Source organism: Nycticebus coucang, chromosome 24 (genome assembly GCF_027406575.1).
Source record: "Nycticebus coucang isolate mNycCou1 chromosome 24, mNycCou1.pri, whole genome shotgun sequence".
NCBI lineage: Eukaryota > Metazoa > Chordata > Mammalia > Primates > Lorisidae > Nycticebus > Nycticebus coucang.
In genome coordinates this window covers 19332412-19349208 of record NC_069803.1, presented here as the reverse complement: position 1 = coordinate 19349208, position 16797 = coordinate 19332412, and the positions used below count along the sequence as shown (strand labels likewise).

The window sequence follows — 16797 nt, the reverse complement described above, 5'->3', positions numbered from 1 at the left end:
TGACGCCATGGCACTCTACCCTGGGTGACATAGTGAGACTCTGTCTCAAAAAAAAAAAAAAAAAAAATCTAGACAGACCCTGCTCAGGGAGGCAGGTCCTTGCTACCTCTTGGCATGCAAAGCTGCTCACTTCTAGGAGCCTCATGGGTTGTTTCTTTGAAAATAACTTAGCATAAGAGTTTATTTTTCATGCCATCTCCTCACCATTTCATTCCTAGGAACAGAATGACAATGAGAGAGGATACCCAAGAAGGGTGAGGTCTAGGAGAACAGGTCTTCTCAGGGAGACCACAAGGATACATCTGCAGGGTCTGCTCCATGGTGACTCAGCTCTTGGGAATTTGTAAACTTAACTTCCTGGAACTTGGAAATTTATAAGTTCTGTGAAATCCTGTAGTGCTATAGGGGCTGGAATAGTATCTCCTGCTTGATTCAAACTGGCCAATGAGAAGGGTACCAGTGGGTTGGAACTTTTTGACTGTCAATAAAAAGGGAAAGACCAAGCTAGTCAGGGAGCACAGCCATTTGGATTTCTTCTATGTCGTAAGCTCCCTCGGCTGGTGAATAAAGCCCTTCCTCTTATAAACGTGGTGTTTGGGTGCTCTTTCTCTCCATTGGTCCTCGTCTTCCTGCAACAACAACACTGATTTGGCGTCTTCTGACTTCTTTTTGTTTCCTAATCTCAAAATCTACAAAGAGCACTCATTGTTTTTCTATTCTTTTTCTTCAGTTAATAATACATAAAAGACTACACTGGCAGGGTTAAATTCCTAGGACCTTCGGTTCTTTTGGAATAGACTAAATGGTTGGTATCACTTACAAAAATGTCTTGACCTTGATATTGGGAAATACAGAAGATGTTGTCAAAGGCACAAACTACTTCCGCTTCTGCTCTTGTCATTCAGGCTTGATGCAGTGAGCACCACTGAGCCAGAGTCATGTGTGCGCTGTGACTCTTTCAGCTATTTAGCAATTAGAAGGGATTAGAGAGAAAGGTGATGTTTTCTCCCCACATCATCCAATAGGAGATCCAGCTTTTGTGAGGCCCTTTCTAAGGAAAAGAACATAAGCAAGTGAAAGAACTAAACTTTAAGCTTCGTAGCTTCTACAGTACATTCTTCTTGGTTCATGAGAAGGAGAAATACCTATTTTTATATGTGTCTCAGTCAGGACAGTCTCAGATACAATAGTTCCAAATGCAAGCAAAAGAACTTGAACTGGCGGGGCGGCGCCTGTGGCTCAAGGAGTAGGGCACCGGTCCCATATGCCGGAGGTGGCGGGTTCAAACCCAGCTCCGGCCAAAAACCACACGCACAAAAAAAAACTTGAACTGGCTTCAATAACAAAGAGTAGAGTCTCGAGTAAATGAAGAGTGCAGCTGTTGGACAGGCTCAGTCGTTGGCTGATCTAGCATCTTTACAATGTCACTAATGACCCAGTTTCTTTCCATCTGTCCACTGTGCTGTCTACAGTATCTGTTTCATCTTGGGCGGCTCCCTTCAAGTTTACAGCAGGCATGCCAGCAGCAATGAGGACTACCGGCTTCCTCTTTCCTGTCACAATCACCTCAACCATATAGTAAACGTCTTAAGTGTCAAAGTACAGCTTGTTTAATTCAAGTGTTGTTGTGACTAAGGCCTCCTGGGGTGGGGAACCTGTGCCCTTGGGGCCATATGTGGCCTTCTGGATCCTTGAGTGAGGTCTTTTGATTGAATCCAAATAAATCCTTTACTGAAAGATTTGTTCTGTGAATGTCAGATTCAGTTGAAGGGCTGCATTTGGGGATCTGGAGGGCCACATGTGTCCCTTAGGTCACAGGTTCCCCAGAGGGATAGGATGACTTTAAATGCTAATAACAGACCATGTCCAAAGAAAAGGAGAAAGGTATATTTCATCCAAGTTGCATAGCTGCCACACAGTAGGAGTGGAGTTGAGGCTGGTGAAATATTCCCAGTGTACAATATTAAACCAAAAGTTAGAGTCTGGAATAATGACCTAAACATATCCAAGTTTTTCAAGATATTTGTTCAATTTACATTTTTGCTTTCTACCTTCATTTTTTTTCTACTATGATACTAAAATCTCAGGAGAGAAGGAATCATTCGTTCACCATCTATCTAGTACCTATATTAAGTGCTCAGTATTTATTGAGAGAATGAATTCACTACAAACTTATTAGAAATAACATGTTAGAACATTAAATAGGTAACTATAATTGTGTAATACGAAAAGATGGAAGTGTACAGGGTTATAAAGTCCTCTAAATGGCAAAAACATTTAGAGATTATTAGATGTCAGTCGAACTGAAAATAACTTTTGGGTCAGAATCATCTGTCTCGTCAAGGAAAGTGGAAATAAGAAAGGATTTTTTTAAGCAGCTCTTCAAATTCTAGTATGTCTAAGGTGTCAAGGATTCAATAAAATATCACAAATGTTTCACAAAGAAACAAAGAGAAACACACAAAGTGAAGGATAATATAATTATTTTATTTTGATATTACATGTGAGGACAATCAGATTAAATATGAACACTAAATTTATAGTTTTGTAGTAAAATAGAGTGTCAATACACCTCAAGCAGAAGGTAATGATTTAACGTTTTTTTTTAATCTAAAAGTAAAACATAAAGGAAGTAATCCTTCTTCGTGTGATAAAGCTACCAGGAAAAGAAACTTGAAACAATTTCATATGATCTCTTATTTTCCATTTTATAGCATGTTTTTATTATCTAGATCCCTTCCCCAAGAGTTGAACATATATCTGTTCAACATTTTAAATATACTCACCTTAAAAAAAAAATAAGACAGGGGCAGTGCCTGTGGCTCAAAGGAGTAGGGCACCAGCCCCATATACTGGAGGTGGCGGGTTCAAACCCAGCCCCAGCCCCAGCCAAAAATTGCAAAAAGAAAAAAAATAATAGGACAGTGAATAACATATTGGTAAATACATCCGTTAAAATGTTTATTTTTCAAACTAAAATATTATCTCTGTATTTCTTGACCTTCTAGTACAACTTTTTGTATATTCAGTTTTATTAAATCAAGCCAAACCTGTTCTGGGTACTATGGTGCCATATGTGATAGATTTCATTTAGGGTGGAGTGGTTAGGTTACAATGATTTCAAATCAAGGCTCCGCATCAGGAACCTAGGAATGTTAGGTAAATTAGGAAGTTCATAGCTTGCCAAGAACTTCGGCTATTCCATAAACAATTTGATTACTTATGCTGACTCTTGCATACTAACCTGGTTATCCAAGTCTTAAACCTGATGCTTCTGTGCAGCTTTTGAACCACCCTTTCCATAGACACAAATGTCATTTGTACATTAAATATCATTTCCTTTTTCTTATTTTTGGGGTAGACTCTACCTCTTTTTTTTTTTGAGGTAGAGTCTCATTCTTTTGCCCCAGGATGGAGTGCTGTGCTGTCATAGCTCACAGCAACCTCAAACTCCTGGGTTCAAGTGATACTCTTGCCTCAGCCTCTCTAGTAGCTGGGACTACAGGCACCTGCCACAACACCTGGCTAATATTTCTATTTTTAGTAGAGATGAGGGTCTCACTTTTGCACAGGCTGGTCTCAAACTCTTCAGCTCCAGCAATCCACCTGCCTCAGCCTCCCAGAATGCTAGGATTACAGGCATGAGCCAGACCTAAATATCATTTTCTATGAAGCAGTAAGAATGCTAAAAATTGCAAGGTTTCCTATAGCCACAAACCTTGCCTTGATTTTCTTTACATTTCTAGTATTAAAAAATACAGCAGGTTTTAAAAAAGTACATGTAGGGTGGCATCATGTACTTTGTACATCATGTACTGTGGCTCAAAGGAGTAGGGCGCCAGACCCATATACCGGAGGTGGTGGGATCAAACCCAGCCCCGGCCAAAAACTGCCAAAAAAAAGTACATGTAAAAAAAAGACATGCATAAAATGGTATAATTTTAGAGAAATGGATCTGAATTTTGTCTGAAAAGAAAATCAACAGTATTTAACAGGCCTTTCAAAGTTATATGCATAATTATATGAAAGTCGTACCTAAGAATATTATGACGGTTATTGTAAGTTTTCCTCATAAACACACTGATTTTGCCAGACTACCTAATCACCAGTTAATGTCCTCTCATAGATAAAAAAAAAAAAATGTATAATTTTTTATAATAATATCTTTGAATTGTTCTCAATAGTATTTAAGATGAATGATCCTCAAATCAGTCATTTTAGTAATAGCAACTAAAAGATGGGAATCCTCTACTTCTGACAGACTTATTTTAAGCTCCAAGGTAATTCAATATATTTGACATTCAACATGTGTGTTCAACATTGCACATTTTGAGAAGCCCAGCTCCTTAAAAGGGCTCTGAATGGCCCCCATAATTTGTCCCCCTGGCCTAACTTTATCTACTTCTTTTCCCCTTGTTCCTTCTGCACGCCCACCCCAAACATACACGTTTGCTGTAGCTGGAACACGCCAAGCTACACGGCGTGTTCTCACCATTAAGAGTTTGCAACAGGGCGGCACCTGTGGCTCAGTGGGTAGAGCACTGGCCCCATATACTGAGGGTGGCAAGTTCAAACCCGGCCCGGCCAAACGCCAACAAAAAATAGCTGGACGTTGTGGCGGGCGCCTGTGGTTCCGGCTACTCGGGGGGCTGAGACAAGAGAATTGCCTAAGCCCAAGAACTGGAGGTGGCTGTGAGCTGTGATGCCAAGGCAAGTGCCATGGAGTGAGACTCTGTCTCTTAAAAAAAAAAAAAAAAGACTTTGCAACAGCTGCTCCCTCTGCCTGGCATACTCTTTCTTTGAGCATCCACAAGAACTAGCTAGCTTCCTCACCTCTCCAACTTCACCTTTTCAATCCCTAGCCCATCTATTTTATTTAAATCTTGATCCCTCTTACCCTGCTTTTTCTCCATAGCATTGTATCACTCTAAACATCCAATATCATTTTCTTACCTATTATGTTTACCGTCCATTTCTCATCTGCAATGTAAGACTTACAAGGGAAGAACATTTCTCTTATTGCCCACTGGTTATTCTCAGTGTTGGGAGAAATGCTTGGCACGTTGCAGGTCTGTAGTAAACATTTTTTTGATTCAATAATAAATATTACGACTCAAGCAAGAACCCAAATGTACCTGAATCACATGTTCATGTTTCAAAAGTCGAACTTCCTCCTAAGAACACTGCCGTCTACTTTCCTTTCCCCAAAATCTAAAAACAAAAGAAAAACATCAACTTCTCATTTCCAACTTCCAACAAAAAGATGGTTTGAATTTTCTAAATAAGTCATGCAAATGGGTAAAACTGCAATTTCCTTCTTTCTCTGTCTCCTTTTTTCCTCTTGCAAGCGCGCGTGCCAAAAAATACATATAATAAAATATATACAACAAAATCATCACATATAAGTATATAGTTTTTAGTGACAGTGTTCCGAGTTTTATCGAAACATTCAAAGAATACTGCTTGGGATGTGAGAGGCTCAATCAGGAAGTGCGAAGCAGAGGGCAGGATTTCCTGTGGGACTTCTAATAACTCGCCGCTGCATCCATCGCGCGAAAGGCGGGCGAGCGCCCCTCGAGTCCGCCCGCGCCCGCGCGACCCCCCGGCCCCGCTCAGGTCGTCCCCGAGTGCGGCGAAAACACACAGTCGCCCGATGGCCGCGTACAAGAGTGGGACAAGGTTGGCCGGGTCTCCCCGGTCATTCCGCCCGGAGCCTCAGCTCTGTGACTTGTCAGCTAATTTGGGAGAGCCCGATGGGGTGGCGCGTGGAGTGGGCCACATTAGCTGCCCCCATCCCGGCCACTCACGCTGCCTTGTCCCGCGACCCCAGGTCGGGGGGAGCTTTCCTCAGAGGGCGAACGTGGGTCAGGGTGGGATGCTACCTCGCACGTGGAGACTCTTCGGGTCCGTTTCGTGGGCCCGCGCAGACCTCGCGGCTCGGGGACGCTACCCAGAGGGAGCTGCAGCTGCAGCCCGCGGGAGGCACCGCCGCCCCTCACGCCCTCGGCTCGCCGCGCCCCCACCGCGCGCTCCCCGCTGACCTCCGCGGGCCGGGCCGGGGGATGAAAGTTTCCCCACCCCCTGGAGGGGCGGGGCTCTGGTTCGGCCCAACCACTGCCCGGGGTGGGGGGGAACAACCCCACGCTCCCAGCGCGAGCGCTGGTTCTCATTCTGCGGGTTTCTTCTGCAGCCCAGAAGGCCCCCTCTACCCACCACCCCTCTAAGACACTGAAAGACGTCCCGTTCACTCCCTTCGGCTAAATCCCTCCTCCCCCCCACCAGCTCCAAGTGGTTCGGTCCCGGGTCGCAGGTCACGCGGTGGCCGGGGCGCGGCTTGCGCTGGCCACAGGTGGTTCTTCTCGCGCGCGGCGGAGCGGCGTCGGCACTGGAGAGATGCTGGGCCAGAGTCACCTCCCCTCGGTCCTGCTGGCTGCGGCCGTCACCTGTGCAGTGGCGCAAAACGCGCCGCCGGTGAGTGAACCGAGGCCGGCGCGGAGCGGGGCGTGCAGGTGCAGGCGCAGGTGTGGCGGGGCGGGGCAGCATCCCCTCGGGTAGTTTGGTGCATGCACAGCGGCGTGGGCGCAAAACGTGCTGGTGGACCCCATCCCCGGTTGGTTTCGATACTGACTGGAACTAGAAAAACACCTTTTAGAGAAATCCTAATCTGTTCGGAATGGGTGGGTGTGATTTGTATATCCTGACCTTTGAGTGATTGTACTTGAACAACCAGTTCCAGGTTGCTGCATTTTGAAGTGTTTAACTAAAATGTTCCGGTTCGTTTGTGTGCTTTACTCAATTAAGGGACAGACTGCTTGATAGCCAGGTGCTATCAAGAGAACTCTGCTCGCCGCGCCCCCACCGCGCGCTCCCCGCTGACCTCCTGAAGTTCCAGCATAGGATTCTGCTGGGCCCTAGAAAAGGCGATTGGTCCCAAACCTAAGTGGTGGCAAGAGGCCTAGAGCTGGTTGGCCCTGGCGTCGTCCCCCTGGTGACCTCTACTCCACAGTCATGGGAACGCCTGTCCCGTGACTCTTTCCCACACTCGAGACTTCCTAACTGCAGGAGACAGTGAGAGACCAGCGTGAGTCTTTCTTTTTTGCAGAAGAGGAAGTTGACCTAGAGGGGCAAAATCTTTAGCCAGAGGTTACAGTATTGTTTATGAAATATTCCTAAAGCCTCTTGACGCCCAATGCTCTTTCATAATTCGTCACTTTAAAAGCAAGAAGACTACTTGTGTCTTTGCCAACAGATGGGATAAACGGGAACCTGGGTGCATCTGACCTGAGGCTAGATGAAAATGGTTTTGAACCAGCTTAGGTGGAATACTGAAAATGCTAGCAGGATGTACATTCTCCTCTTTTTATTCCTATAAGGAGAAACACTTGAAGAATAAAATCATGGTGGAGTATTATTAAGCCATTAAAAATCATTATAATGTTTAGCAGAATAGTATATACATAGTAATAATACATAATAGAAAAATATCCAGTATATACATGTATACAGTATTGAAAGGCTGTAAGGAAAAAAAAACTGCTTTGGTATGGGAAGGGAATTAATTTGCACCAAGTAGTTGGTATTACGGAAATTATTATTACTATTTTGAGACAGGGTCTTGCTCTGCTGTCTGGACTAGAGTGCAGTCATCATAGTTCACTGCAGCCTCCCAACTCCTGGGCTCAAGTGATCTTCCCAAGTAGCTGGGACTACAGGCCTGGGCCATCATGCCCAGCTAATTTTTTTCTATTTTTAGTAGAGACGGTAGTCTCACTCTTTCTTAGGTTGGTCTGGAACTTTGAACCTCAGCAATCTTCTCACTTCAGCCTCCCGAAGTATTAGGATTACAAGTGTGAGCCATGTACCCAGCCATTATGGGAATTTTTAAGGAAGTCAGTACTTTGATACTGCCAGTGCCCTTCATTCAAAATTGGGTTTAGTATTTTTTGAGGCAAGGTGGAACGCACACCATGAGCAACCATGGGTTAGGACAAAACCTATTACAGCAGTTGAGCTGTGGTTGTGTGATTTGAGGGTAGGTCAGGAGTCATGGGTTAGCTTTAGATAGGATGCTTCTAAAAAGTGGGGCAATTCCGTGATTGGGTAAAGAAGTTAACAGTCATTCATTTTGCAAGAGGAGGGAGTATTTGGTATTTTGTGGGTTGCACAATGCCCTTGTTTTTTTGTCTGTGCTTAGACAAAATCATGAAGTGCCATTGCTTTGTCTTGTTGTATGGTGTCTCAAAATAACCTTATCTGAAGTAGGTGTTTTCTGAGACTGTTTGTGTCTAAGAGGAGAACAGATAATACCTGAGTGTCAGACCAGCTTGTGTCATAATATCGAAGTCTAGCTATAAACCTCAAAGTGGTTTTAGATATCAGGGACTACTGCCCTTTTCTTCCTCAATACTTTTTCTAGCAAATGTATTTAATAACTGTTTCCAGAACAAGAAGAATCAACAGCTTCTCCATGAATTTAAGAGTTGTTGTCTAGAACAGTGGTTGTAAAAATCTAGCGTCAGTTTGGGAAGCTGTTTTTATAGATCTTTAATGAATTAAAAATAAGGGCATATAGCTTGGCACCTGTAGCACAGTGGTTATGGCGCCAGCCACATACAACAAGGCTGGTGGGTTCAAACTCAGCCTAGGCCAGCTAAAACAACAATAACAACTGCAATTAAAAAATAGCCAGGCATTGCCACTGGCGCCTGTAGTCCCAGCTACTTGGGAGGCTGAGGCAAGAGAATCTCGTAAGCCCTAGAGTTTGAGGTTGCTGTGAGCTGTGACTCAACAGTACTCTACTGTGGGCGATATAGTGAGACTCTGTCTCAAAAAAATCCTCAAAGAAAGTGTGGTGAAAACGTGAAGTTTTCGGCCTGGGGAAAGATTTTTTTTTTTTCAGTTTTTGGCCAAGGCTGGGCTTGAACCTACCACCTACAGTTTTGGGTGACTGTAAATTGAACCTGTGATAAACAGTCTAGTGCAAATGTCCTTATAATAAAAGGGTATATTTTCTTCTGGGTAGATGCCTTGTAATGGCATTATAGGATTTAATGGTAGGTCTAATTTGAGTTTTTTGAGGATTCTGCATACTTCCTTCCAAAAGGGTTGTATTAGTTTGCAGTCCCACCAGCAGTGTAAAAGTGTTCCCTTCTCTCCACATCCACGCCAGCATCTTCTGTTTTGAGATTTTGTGATGTGGGCCATTCTCACTGCGGTTAGGTGATATCTCAGGGTAGTTTTGATTTGCATTTCTCTGATAATTAGGGATGATGAGCATTTTTTCATATTAGCCATTTGTCTGTCTTTAGAGAAGGTTCTATTTATGTCTCTTGCCCACTGATATGTGGGATTATTTGCTCTTTGTTGTTGTTGTTGATTAATTTGAGTTCTTTGTAGATCCTAGTTACCAAGTTTTTGTCCAATTCATTATATGCAGGTATTTTCTCCCATTCTGAAAGTTGTCTATTTGCTTTGGTTGTTGTTATCCTTAGCTGTACAGAACCTTTTCAGTTTAATTAAGTCCCATTTGTTTATTTTTGTTGTTGCTGCAATTGCCATGGAAGTTATCTTCATAAAATCTTTCCCCAGGGCAGCGCCTGTGGCTCAAGGGAGTAGGGCGCTGGCCCCATATGCCAAAGGTGGTAGGTTCAAGCCCAGCCCTGGCCAAAAACTGAAAAAAAAAAAATCTTTCCCCAGGCCGAAAACTTCACGTTTTCACCACACTTTCTTTGAGGATTTTTATTGTTTCATACCTTAGATTTAAACCTTTTATCCATCTTGAATCACTTTTTTGTAAGTGGTGAGAGGTGCAGGTTCAGTTTCAGTCTTTTACATGTAGTTATCCAGTTCTCCCAGCACCATTTGTGGAATAGGGATTCTTTTCCCTGGCGTATGTTCTTGTTTGATTTATCAAAGATCAAGTGGCTATAAGAGGTTAGTTTCATCTCATGGTTTTCTATTCAGTTCCAAATGTCAGTGTGTCTACTTTTGTGATAATACCATGCTGTTTTGATCACTATGGCCTTGTAATATAGCTGAAAGTCTGGTAGGGTGATATCCCTGGCTTTGTTTTTATTTCCAAGAATTGCCTTGCCTATATGGGATTTCTTCTAGTTCCATACAAAACAAAGAATTATTTTTTCTAAATCTTGAAAGTATGCTGATGGTATTTTAATGGGGATTGCACTGAATCTGTAGATTACTTTGAGAAGTATAGACAGTTTGACAATGTTGATTCTTCTTGGCCATAAGCTTGGTGTGTTCTTCCATTTGTTAACATCTTCTGCTATTTCTTTTCTTATAAAGACTTTTTTTGTTTGTTTTTGAGGATTTTCACAACGTGCACATTTTACAGTCCTCCTGTGTTCTTTATTGTTTGATTTATTAAATAGCCTATGAAGACATGATGGAGAGGCTCAGCACTTATAACTCAGTGAGTAGGTGCCGGCCACATACACCGACACTGGCAGGTTCGAGCCCAGCCTGGGCCTGCTAGAAACAACAACTGCAACCAAAAAAAAAAAAAAGAGAGAGAGAGAAAGAGATGGTGGTGATATGAGTGGCACTGGAACAGTCTGGAGGTGGGAGACCTAGATGACATCATCCAGGTTCTGTAGACGTTGTTTATACTTTTGGGATTTGTCCTAAAAACAATGTGATGTCACTGGATGGTTTTAAACAAAGTATCGTTTTCACTTTCAAAAGAACAGTCTGGATTGGAGCAAGCAAGGATGGACGTTAAGTCTAGAGGAGAAAACAAGCTTCACTGGAGGACTGTCACCAGCGGTCAGGGAAAGAAGAAGATGGTTCTGGAAAAAATCGGGAGTAAAAAGAGTCGAAGGAAAGATTGGGTGAGGAAGAGGGAGCGAGGTGGCAGCATGACGTGCTCAGCCGGGTGAATGACGGCATCACTGCCAGGAAACACGGGGAGGGGAAAGCTCGCCCGAGGAATGAGGATCATTTTCATTTTGATTATGTTGAATTTCAGGTAGCAGAAAGCTACTCAGCAGGCTGTTGGGACTGGGGCTCCGAAGAGAGATTCTGAGAGCTGTAGGCAAAAATGATATTACCTGAAGCCATTGGAGAAGATGAAAGTGCCCAGAAAGAGGAAAGAGAAGTAAGCTAGGGAGAGAACTAGGCAAAGGCTAAGTCACTGGTGCACGTGTGTGTCCGGCAGAGAAGAAACTGGCAAAGTCAAAGCAGCAGCCACAGCAGGAGAGTCAGTGTGACAGGAGGCTCAGGGAGGACAGCCGGACAGGTTAGTGAGGGTGAATACTGTTCAAGATCCTTTCTGTTTGGGCATCTTGGACAGAACAGTGTTGAGGCGCAGTAAGCTGAGGAGTGATCAGAAGGAAGGGAATTAGAGTGAGAGAGACAACTGTTCTCAGTAACAAATGTGAGCAGCTTCGTAAGATGTGTGACAATGAAACATAGTGCTTGGTAATTAATTGCTAAAGCGAACTTATTTTTATGCTATGCGTCAGTGTCTCATACAAGTAATTAACGTTGTCGATGTTATTGAATCAGCTGTAGCAGTGATTTTCACAGAGCTTCCAAAAATCTTATAAACCCCATCTGGCCTAGCCAGTTTTGTTGTAGCGCATCTGCTTGTCCTGGTACTCCAAAGCCAGGAACACACAGGTGTAATCCGTTGACTTATTCAACTAGTATTGCCTACTGTGTGCCAAACAAACTCCTTCCAAATGCTGGGAATGAACTGGACAAGCAGACAAGGTCCCTATCTCCCTGCAGGTTTTATCAATTCCCTTTATGTGAATATCAGTAGTTTCATAGGGCGCCATCCCTGTAGGCCTGGCTACCCAAGAGGCTGAGGTAGGACGATCACTTGAGCCCAGGAGTTCAAGTCCAGCCAAGGCAACATAGTAAGACTAATTCTTTTAAAAAAGAAAAAAAAAAGATTAAAAAAAAGTAGAGTGCCATCCCATCAAAGCTCAGAAGACAAATAAAACATTTAAATGCTCGTCTGATTGGTTGTATACATTGTATAAAACACTTTCCTTATTCAATAAGTGTGTATCTGAAGACAGAAAGCTTTAAGAAACAAATCTTATTTAGAAAATAGTTGGTTGATGAATTAAAGAATTAAAATCTGTTTTAGAGTTTTTCAGCTTTTGTGATAAGTATGAAAACTAGTGTGAGCTATATAATTTTAAATTATCTTCCATTGTCTTTTTCTGAGTATTGGAATAATACAAGGGCTTTCTGAACTTTTTTTATAAATTACTGGAGGCATAGATTTCATTGAAATTCTCATTAATTCTGCAGGACTTAAATATTTAAAGAGCTGGACAAGTTAGGTCATTTTTTTTTTCTTTTCTTTTTTTTTTTTTTTTGAGACTGAGTCTCATTTTGTTGCCCTCGGTAGAGTACTGTGGCATCATAGCTCACAGGAACTCAGACTCATGGGTGTAAGTGATTTTCTTGCCTCAGCCTCCTAGCAGCTGGGACTATAGGCGCCTGCCACAATGTCCAGCTATTTTTAGAGTTGGGGTTTTGCTCTGGTTCAAGCTGGTCTCCAACCTGTGAGCTCGAGCACTCCACCTGCCTCAGCCTCCCAGAGTGTCAGGATTATAGGCGTGAGCCACCACATCTGACCAAGTTGGATCATTAGCTATGGAGCATTCATTACTTAATAATTTTTACCTTATATGTTGTTTTCCTAAGTATGTTCAGTAACTCTGTAGTTAGTTTTTCTTAATGAGTGGGTGGAACGTAAACACTGATGGATTTTAAATACTAACTTCTTATCAAATAACTTGGAAAAATTAGAGAATTCTCTGACCCAGGAAGTCTTTTAAAGACATTGCCTGGATAGTTTCAAATGCATTGAAAAATCAGATTTTCGCCACTTTCACCCTTAGGAAGGAGAGGTTGTAAGTTTGATCCCCCTCCCCCCCCCCAATGTGGTAGAGTAGCATCTGTTTATAGTCTTTATCTATCATTTATTTAAATTTTTACCAACCTAGAGAAAGTTATCTATTATGAAAAACATGTATAGTTAAATTTAGGGAGAGTAAGAAAGTTTAAGTTCATTGAAATTCTCTTTTAGATTTTGAAGCTGTGTCCCTGGTAGAAGTCTCCCTTTCCATCTAACCCTGAAAACTAACTTTTGACTAAATGACTCTGGTAATAATGCCATCTAAACACCTGACACATAGCGTGGTCTCATAGCTGCTACCTTTGTTATTTTCTTTCACATTTACCCTCTTTTTTGCGGGTAGATCCTATGCAGACTTCATGTCTAGGTTCTGCTCCTGCGTCAGCCTCAGGCTCCCACCTGTTTGTTGCTAGGTTGCTCTTTACCTTTTACCTCTGGGACAGGTCAGATGTTCTTTCACCTTCTCTCACTGTTGTCTAGTAAGAAATTGGCCGGTAATTTCATTTTTAGTTTAGAACCCAGGGCATACAGATAGAATTATTAGGGAGGGATAAGAGTCATTGCATTTCACTTATTTGCGGAGTTGATTCTAATGATCATCAGAAGGCCCGAACTAGATGCAGATTATTCCCTGTTAGACATTACATAGAGGCACTGGTTTATTGTTACCACTGTGGGAAGCTGTGTGATGGGGCAGTGGGACCATAGACTCTCTGTGTCACCTTCTGGACGTGCAGCTGGGCCTCTTGTCCAGAACCTGACCACAAAATGAAGCACTGAGATTAAGTACGCATCACAGTAGTCCCAACTCATGGGCAGGTAATGGTCAGAGAAACAAGCAGAATTTATTTACAACTTTTAAAAAATGAAATGAGTTTAAATTTGCTCCAGGTAGCTCATTTATTGGCAAACCACAGAAAGCCATTTGCCAATGCAGCATTAACTAAATTGGATTTGATTGTATCCGTGAAAGAAAGGTATCCAGAGAAAAGTTGTTGACCTGGACTTGGGAAGCAACATCAATATCCATTAAAGAGCAAGGCAGTGGTTTCGAGTAGTTTTCCTTGGCTCTTGAAGTTACCAACACTGATCAGTTGTTGGTGTTTATTAGATAATCAGTACCAAGGTTGAAAAAGCTGAAGAATTAACCTCTAAAAATAGTCTATGTAAAACAAGTACAGGCAAGGATGTTTTCGAATAAGTTGAGAAAATAGTAGTTCAGTATCACCTGAAGTAGAATCTGCTGAGATATGTAACAGTTGACAGTGGTTAAAATGTCTGTGAGTAGCAAAAAGCAGAGTTGAACAAACCCACAAAACTTGTAAAAAATGCAAAGTGTTTACAGTTTATGATTACCAATTTATTTCCAGGTAATTTCTGGAAAATGCTTGAATCTAGCATATCTTACTGAACAGTGAGCTTCATTCTTGTGGATATAACCATCGTCATTTCTGTGAATGTCAGGAATAAAAGCTGAATCACCTATGGTAGAGCATTTATATAGCTTGGTAGCAGTAAAGTTTTACACAAGTTTTGAGGTCAGAGCTGAGACTGAAATTTTTCTGAACAAGTTGAACTATTCTAAGCTTGATTGGCTTTGGAAATTAGCTGTGTTATTGTTTTCTTCATGAATTCCACCCCAGACTGCAAGGTAAAACCTCACTTATGTGAGAAACTTCATCTATGGTAGGGTCATTTTGATAATGTTTGGATCACAGGTAATGTCAACCTACTTTATACTCTTCCCTGCTATCAAAAGTTAAATTTGCAGCAGATAAATTTTCTGTGCTCAACCTACAATTCCGGGAGTTTTCTTCCTTGTTTTATTTCCTCTTATTATGGATTTATACTTTAAAAAAAGTTCTTTTAAAGTATTGGGCCTCCAGAGGAAAGGAGAGAAATAAGCTTTACCATGTTGAACTAGTGACAAAAGAATCATAAGTCTGTGTGGACTTTTTTTGATAATGTTATGTTAGGAGAAAATTCTGTTTTGCTACTAAGCTTGAATAGTTCTCCCTGTGAAATAGTCTCATTCATTCCTTCATTGGCCAGGCAGTGGCCTCAGTGTTGGGGACCGCCCTCATCTCAGAGAGCACAGAGTCTGTTATTGAAGAGAGACACAGACATATAGTTATAACTCAATGTCATACATATGGTGATGAGGCTGTGTACAAATACTGTGGGAGTGCAGAGGAAGAGGTGCCTGTTTACATATGAGAGATGTGGGAGAAAGATGAAGACTTCATAAAAAAGAAAATACTTGAAGTGGATGTTCGAAGTTAGAACAAGATTCGCCAGGTAGGAAAGGGCATTCCCCTAAGAGGAAACAGCACGTGCCCTGGTGGAGGTGAGCCCACGGCGGGGTGAGGGCTCAGGAAGTGTCTGCGCGCAGCTATAAATATGAGGGGAGGAGTGTCAGGACAGGAGGCTGGGATGGTAAGTGACGGAAAGATGATGAAGGGCCCTGTGCAGTGTGCCCTGAAAATCTGGTTTGGGAGGCAAATCCTGGGCAGGTTGTGATGGAGTTGGCTTGTGCATTTAGATAATATCACTTCCTATCAAGTCATTTACTTCTAGTGATAAATCACCCCTTCGAAAACATTTTTCTCCTTGCTTACATTTCTTCATTATTCTATGTATTTACGATATATGAACCAAATTACAGCACTTAGTTGAGTTGAATTGAGACTGGAAATGCACTTAATGGTTTAGGATTTTAAAAGTTCTCTTTGGGCGGCGCCTGTGGCTCAGTCGGTAAGGCGCCAGCCCCATATACCAAGGGTGACAGGTTCAAACCCGGCCCCGGCCAAACTGCAACCAAAAAACAGCCGGGCGTTGTGGCGGGCGCCTGTAGTCCCAGCTACTCGGGAGGCTGAGGCAAGAGAATCGCTTAAGCCCAGGAGTTGGAGGTTGCTGTGAGCTGTGTGAGGCCACGGCACTCTACCGAGGGCCATAAGGTGAGACTCTGTCTCTACAAAAAAAAAAAAAAAAGTTTTCTTACAAAGACTTAAGTATTGAAATGGTCTAAAAGGACAAAATCGTAGTGATTTTGCCTTCACTGATTGTAATTCCTTTTGAATATGGCATATTCATTAGCAAACACCTATTTTTCTGAAACTTTAAATTTTCTTTGTTTTGTAGTGGACGGAAGACTGTAGAAAATCAACCTATCCTCCTTCTGGACCAACGTGAGTAAACATCAGCTGATCTAAACTCACTCTGACCTTTGTGGAGATTTTTGCCTCTGTAATGAGCTCTCATAACATCATGCTAGTGAATAAAAACTTAAGTCATGCCTTCTGTCCCGAGACAAAGATTTTTTTTCCTCAGGCTTGTGTGTTGTGTATTTGCCTAAGATCTTAGACAAACATGAAAATACTCCATAATGAACATGTCCGTTCCTGGCCTATCAAAGTCACAGGAAAGAAAGGGATTTCCTTATGGGGGCAAGACGTGATTGCAAGAGGGACTTTACCTAACAATTGCAATCAGTGTAACTGGCTTATTGTACCCTCAATGAATCCCCAACAATAAAAAAAAAAAAAAAGAAAGGGATTTCCTTATGGGGGCAAGACGTGATTGCAAGAGGGACTTTACCTAACAATTGCAATCAGTGTAACTGGCTTATTGTACCCTCAATGAATCCCCAACAATAAAAAAAAAAAAAAAAGAAAGGGATTTCCATTGTCTTCTAAATTCTTCTGCTTCTTAAGCAATTTTCTCATCTTTGACAAATGCAAGGCCTGTAGTTGAGCTGACCTGTGATTCACTGTGGTGTCTGGATATAACCACCAAATTATATTGGAACAAAAAATCATAAGACTTCTTATGTGAAAGATTCTAGAAATAAACCTAGATATGATAAAACTACTGAGGACAAAACAGGATTAGAGCACATA

General features: G+C 42.2%; 2 protein-coding genes across 2 annotated transcripts in view; one reads left to right on the top strand and one right to left on the bottom strand.

Annotated features, from left to right (window-relative positions):
• Nucleotides 1-6018, bottom strand: part of LOC128576510 (arylamine N-acetyltransferase 1-like) — a 73740-nt gene extending 67722 nt beyond the window's left edge. Inside the window, exons 1-2 of the mRNA XM_053578711.1 lie at nt 5883-6018; nt 5136-5211 (exon numbers count right to left, since the gene is read on the bottom strand). The gene's annotated coding sequence lies outside the window, so the exon portion shown is untranslated. The remainder of the gene's footprint in view (nt 1-5135; nt 5212-5882) is intronic.
• A 290-nt stretch (nt 6019-6308) lies between these two features.
• The window catches only part of ASAH1 (N-acylsphingosine amidohydrolase 1), a 29447-nt gene continuing 18958 nt past the window's right edge, over nt 6309-16797 (top strand). Inside the window, exons 1-2 of the mRNA XM_053578252.1 lie at nt 6309-6471; nt 16040-16086. Of these exons, the coding sequence (XP_053434227.1) occupies nt 6394-6471; nt 16040-16086 (125 nt within the window). The 5' untranslated portion in view covers nt 6309-6393. The remainder of the gene's footprint in view (nt 6472-16039; nt 16087-16797) is intronic.